Below are 6,000 nucleotides of genomic sequence, written 5' to 3'. Positions count from 1 at the left end.
CAAATTTTCTTTACAAGGTTTGGAAGAAAAAATCAATGATGGTCTCAAGATGGGATTTGACAAACTTCATGATGGATTGAATGACGGTTTATCACGTACTAAGAAGGACTGTCTTGACGTGTTAGATGACGAGTTAAAATCAATTAAAGTAACTTTACCTTCTACTCCGGCTGCTGTTCCTGAACCTCCAGTTATTCAAGGGGTAGTCTTTGACGGATCCGATGCTAGGAAGGTTCCGGGTTTTGTCGGTGCGGTTCGTGACTCTTTGTTTGCAAATTCGGCCTGCTTTGCTTCCGACGATCGACGTATCACTTGGGTTGCAAAACATTTCCCCATCGCGTCCGGACCACACGATTGGTGGATGAGCTTATTACGACTCAATGACCGCGAGAATGGGGTAACGGAAGCGGATGATTTTTCTGTAACTCCGACTCCTTTCACTATCGATACGTTCTTTGAAGAATTTTTTTAAAGAGTTTTTGAATAAATTTGGTGACAAGTTTGCAGAAGAAAGATTATTTTTAGAATTACAATCATTCAAGCAAGGAAAATTACCTGTTGGACAATTCATCTCACGCTTCAATTCAATGGCTTTTCAATTACAACTTTCTGGAGTAGTGTTGAAAAATCTTTTTACCTCTGGTTTGAGGCCTGACGTTAAGGACCGAGCTTTGAAACATCCCGATTGGTTTAAGTGTTCTACGGTCGAGGAACGTCAAGCGGTCGCTTTACTGGCATCAGAGCAAGTTATGCATGTCAGTGCTAATCATGCTTCCTTAGGGCAATCTCATTCTATGCAACGAGCCGCCTCTTCACCTCCGGTTGTTCAAATTCCTCGTGATCCGAACGCTATGGACGTGGATATCAATGCCACCGATTCTAGACGAACTTTTCCTCCGTTACCTAGTGGTGTTCATTTTAGTTATTTTGTGAAATTCTGTCATGCTAGATCTATGTGTCACAAATGTTTGAAGCCTTACAATTCGACTCACAAAGGTCCAGATGGTAAGAGTCTTGGTTGTCCAAATCCGCCACCTAAAACTACTCAAGAAATCGAGGCATTTATGCAGCGATATCAGGCAAAGCCGCACTCTTCTGTTTCAGCTATTTCATCTTCACCTCAAAAGTCAAATCCGGCTCGTTTTCAGCGACCATCTTCTCAATTGGTTCAGCAGCAAAGTTCACCGGTACCGCAAGCTTTTTCTCAACCTCCTAACGTTTCGTTAGGATATTATCAAGTACCGACTTCGGCTTCAGGTTATCAACAACCTCCGCATATGCAACCTTTTCAATTTGGACCTCCAGCTTCGGGTGTCACGCCTTTACATCATCCTGGTTTACCTGCAGCTTTAGGTATGCCACCTGCTATGGGTGTGTCAGATCCTACTCAACAAGTGGCAGCTCTGTTTTCGGAGTATCAAAATATCAATCAACCTACATATTATGACAACTCTCAAGATTTATCACAACCTTTTTCTTTCGACGCTCAACCAATGTTCGATCCGACAGATGACGGGATCAAGGACACGGTGAAAGACTCGTCTATTTCGGCGATTCATTTTTCAAATTCTTCATTATCTGATACTAGACTCATTTTGTCTGTGGACCTTGTGGTTGATGGTGTGACTTTTCCGGCTAAAGCCTTAGTTGATTCAGGAGCATCTGGTAGTTTCTTGAACAAGGATTTCGTACAAAAAAATAATTTTCATATTAAACTTAGGCCTTTTCCTTTAAAATGTGTGACTTTTGACGGATCAACAGGAAAAGACGGCTTAGTGACTCATTATTGGCAAGGTGGACTATCAATTTCCGACACTTCTAACATACTCTTTAACTCAACCATCAAATTGGATGTCACCATTCTTGGAGGTTACGATTTGATTCTTGGGATGGACTGGTTGAGATGTCATCAAGGATGGGTCGGCGGATGTGGTCCTTCCCTTCGCCTGGAGTCACCAGTTAATGATGGATTGCCTAAATTAACTGGTAAATGTTTACCTAATTTGTCTTCAAAATTTTTGTCTTCTTCAACCATTATCAATTCCTTTTCAAAATCTGTGTTACATTCCATTCCGGTTGAGTTTCATCGGTTTGCTGATGTTTTTGAACCACAGGCTTCATCGAGTTTACCTCCGCATCGACCGGCTTTTGACATGGCTATCAATTTAAAAGAGGGAGCTGTACCTACTTACGGAGGATCTTATTTAATTTCAAAAACTGATGAATTAGAATTGAAATCGTGGATTGATGCTCAATTATTGAAAGGCAACATTCGGCACTCGTCTTCTCAAGCAGCGTCACCAATTTTCTTTGTGAAGGTTCCAGGAAAGAATAATCGCCCTTGTGTAGACTATCGATCTTTGAATTCAATTACCATTAGAGATTCTTTTCCAATTCCTTTATTAGGCGATTTGTTAACTAGGGTGTCAGGGTGTAAATTTTTTACGAAGTTAGACTTGAAATCGGCATTTAATTTTATTAGAATAAGAGAGGGAGATGAGTGGAAAACGGCTTTTAGGACACCTTGGGGTTTATTTGAATGTTTGGTTATGCCTTTTGGGTTGGCAAATGGCCCTGCTTGTTTTCAGCGTTTTATACAATCTGTTCTATCTGAATTTTTAGGTATTTTTTGCTTTGTATACATTGACGATATTTTGATTTTTTCTAAAACACGACAGGATCATGAAAGACATATTACTGAAGTTTTAAGCAAGTTACAACTACATAAACTGAATATTTCGCCTGAGAAGTGCCAATTTTATCAATCAGAAGTCATTTTTTTAGGTTTTGTAATTTCAAAGAGTGGTTTAAGAATGGATCCTGCAAAGTTGAAAACTATTACTGACTGGCCTTACCCTGTGAACTCCAAGCAACTTTACAGGTTTCTTGGTTTTACCAATTTCTATCGACGTTTTATTCACCAATTTTCTTCTATTGCTTCACCTCTAACATCCTTAACTCAAAAAAGATATTGACGTCGTGGCTGGTTTAGCTTCCCCTGAGTGTTTTTTATCTTTTAAAAATCTTTTATACGCTTTTACGACTGCCCCCCTGCTTTGCCATTTCAACTTTGACAGACCCAGATCTTTGCAAGTGGATTGTTCAGGGTTTGCGATGGCTGCGATACTCTCTCAGCCTGATGATAAGGGTAATCTGTTGCCTGTTTCATTTTTTTCTCGCAAACTAACTCCGGCTGAGTGGAACTGGCAGGTTCATGACCAGGAGCTCGGGATAATCGTCGAGTCTTTTGAGGAATAGCCGGTCTCAAAGTTAAGCCGGTTGCCAAAAAACCCGGTACACCCAGTTTTTTTTTGGCGGTAACTGGGTGTACCCTGGTGTACCGGGTTTGGAGTTCAGCTTTCAGACCCAAACACCTATCTTCAAACCCACCCAACCCATCCTTTCTCCTTTTCCACGATGCCGACCTCCACTGTCCGCCGCGACGCCTTGGCCTACCTGAACTGTTTCTTCGCACTTCAGGTAGCGTCTCTGGCCACCAACTATTACAACACAACCACGAACCCCAGCAACTTCACTAACATGTTGGCCGCAGTGATTATCCTCGATCAGCTTGATTCCAACGACGCTACAGGAGATCAAAACTTGCAAGACAGTCTGCTCTTAATGGCCTCTCAGTTGATCATGACTAGCACATTTGATGCTATGACATTCAGTCGTGCTCAAAAGCGCCGATACATGGAGGACGAATCGACCCTGGCTATCTTGGCTTTTGGAATAGAACATGCGCAGAAGAAACGATATCTTGTCCATAGAATCCCTCGTTTGATGCGACGTGAGAGAAAGTACGCCTGTTTCGACGAATGGTGGAGTGAGAATGATCGAACATGGGGTGTTGCAGTATGTTATATCTTCTTGTTTTCATCTCATTTCCAAATGACTGATTTGTTCTTTGGTATGTAAAAGGCCCGGATGTCAAAGCACGCTTTCAACACCCTTGTAGACCAGATAGCAGATGATCCGATATTTCACAACAATTCAAACGTCTCTCAAGCTCCCGTTAGATGGCAGCTCTTGGTCGCCATGGCAAACTTTGGGCTCTCTGGAAATGGTGGACAGTGTCGAGTAATAGCAAAACTGTTCTCAATGGCAGGTAAGGAAGCACTTCGTGAGTGTATATCACGTTGACTTAAAACATGTACTGACAATTGTTTTAGAAGGGAGTGTGGATAATTACACGTACCGTTGTATTCAGGCGCTCAACAGAATCGAATCCAAATATGTCAAGTGGCCTACTCCTGAAGAACGAAACGAGATCAAATCAGCCATTGGTTCCACTTCGTTTTTCAAAGATTGTGTGGGTTTCATCGATGGAACCCTTATTCCTCTAGCATATGCACCACAGAAGAATTGCGAGGACTATTATTGTCAAAAGTCCTTCTATGCAGTGAAACCTTTGATCATATGTGATCATAGAAGACGTATCATCTATGCTCACCACGGATGGTGTGGAAGTGCACACGATCAAAGGGTCCTTAAATCAACTGAGGTAAGTCCTCCTTTGTCTTTTCGCACGGAAGAGTTACTGACGTGTTTAAGTTTTCTTTCAGTTTTTCAAAAATATTGAATCTTTTTTTAGTCCAGGAGAGTATATCTTAGCAGACTCTGGTTACAGCTCCTCAAAATTCATAGTTCCTGCTTTCAAGAAGCCCAGGAACCAAGAACTCGACCGCGCCCATCGACATTTCAACTTCGCTTTGAGTCTAGCACGAATCGTCTCCAAACATACCAATGGCCTTTGGAAAGGCCGTACACAGTCTTGTAAAGAGTCACGACTGGTGATTAAGGATCGAAGAAGTGCTAATTACCTCAACGCATGGCTTTCAGCGTGCTGTGTTATTCACAATTTTGTGCAAGAAGTAGATGGGACATGGGACTTAGGACCTTCAGAAGAATGGGAGTCTCACCGAGAAGCTTTCCCGAGTCATGATGAAGAGGTGTATGCGGCTATGGGCAACTCACGCCTATGTGATCAAAGACGGGAATCTTTGTTTCAAAGTTTTCTCTCTACCATGACTTGATCGAGGCTCTATGTACTGTAACTTTGCTATAGATCCTCCCTGAGGTTTTTTTTGTCGAAGGAGTTTTTTTTTGTAATGCCTCAAATGGCCCAACACTTAGTCCTTTAATCGAGTTGGTAATCAAATGATTTTGTTTTTTGGATCAGGTTTATGTTTTATTTGTGAGCATGAGAAAGGAAATCGAGAGATTCTTCATTTCAAGTAAGTTTCGGTGGCAGACACAAACTCAAGCGTGGAGGAGTGAAATTGCAAACAACTCTTTAACTTGTCACTATCTGCAAACATCATAAGGAATTTTTTTGTGGTAACTTGGTGGGTTTGGGAATAACAACAAGACATAAAATTTTAAAAACGAGTAACCAAATTTAACTTGTAGCTAGGAAATCAAAGACTTTTTTTTTGGTATTTTGGTAAGTTTGAAAATAACAACGAGTCAAAACAGATTCAAAACAGAAATAGAACAGCGCAATGATTTTGCAGAACAGTGGTTTTATTTTTGATCCAAATATCACGAGGTGAAAAAAGGGAGCGCAGGTTGAAGAAATTTAATTTGTACCATCATACTTAAGGGGACTCAACGTACATATCCAATCCTTCGGAAGGATCAAAGCTCACAGAGCTTTTAGAATCTTCGGACTCTTTGGAGGTGCCGAACGATTCGGAATCTTCCAACCTAACATTACTACCGCTAGCGTGAGGAGTGTGGGTATCTTGAGAGTTTGGGTACATAATTGCAGCCTTTCTAAAAGCCTCATCGAAAGTGTCCCCCATTCCCATGAACCTCGTGACGGCCTCACCACGTAGTTGCTCACGTTTGAGTTGAACATCATTTTGGCAATTGGTCGACATCGCAGTGATTGCTTTGGCAATTTGGGAATTGAGATTCATTTGTTCTCGAGATTTTTTGCGTTCTTCGTGAGCAGCAAGTGAACGTTCGGCTTTACTAGGTAGAAAATCAGTC

The 6,000-nt window shown here is 41.5% G+C and overlaps 1 protein-coding gene across 1 annotated transcript; it reads left to right on the top strand.

Annotated features, from left to right (window-relative positions):
- Positions 1 to 587: 587 nt before the first annotated feature.
- Positions 588 to 1,353, top strand: MELLADRAFT_106991 (uncharacterized protein; the record flags this gene model as incomplete). The annotated part of the gene is made up of 2 exons (XM_007410714.1): positions 588 to 1,238; positions 1,306 to 1,353. The coding sequence occupies 2 exons, from the start codon at positions 588 to 590 to the stop codon at positions 1,351 to 1,353; spliced, it is 699 nt and encodes a 232-aa protein (XP_007410776.1).
- Between the last annotated feature and the right edge of the window lie 4,647 nt (positions 1,354 to 6,000).

Source organism: Melampsora larici-populina (assembly GCF_000204055.1).
Source record: "Melampsora larici-populina 98AG31 unplaced genomic scaffold MELLAscaffold_21, whole genome shotgun sequence".
NCBI classification, from domain to species: Eukaryota; Fungi; Basidiomycota; class Pucciniomycetes; order Pucciniales; family Melampsoraceae; genus Melampsora; species Melampsora laricis-populina.
The sequence above is the reverse complement of the archived record's forward strand: the minus strand, read 5'-3'. Positions and strand labels throughout refer to the sequence as shown.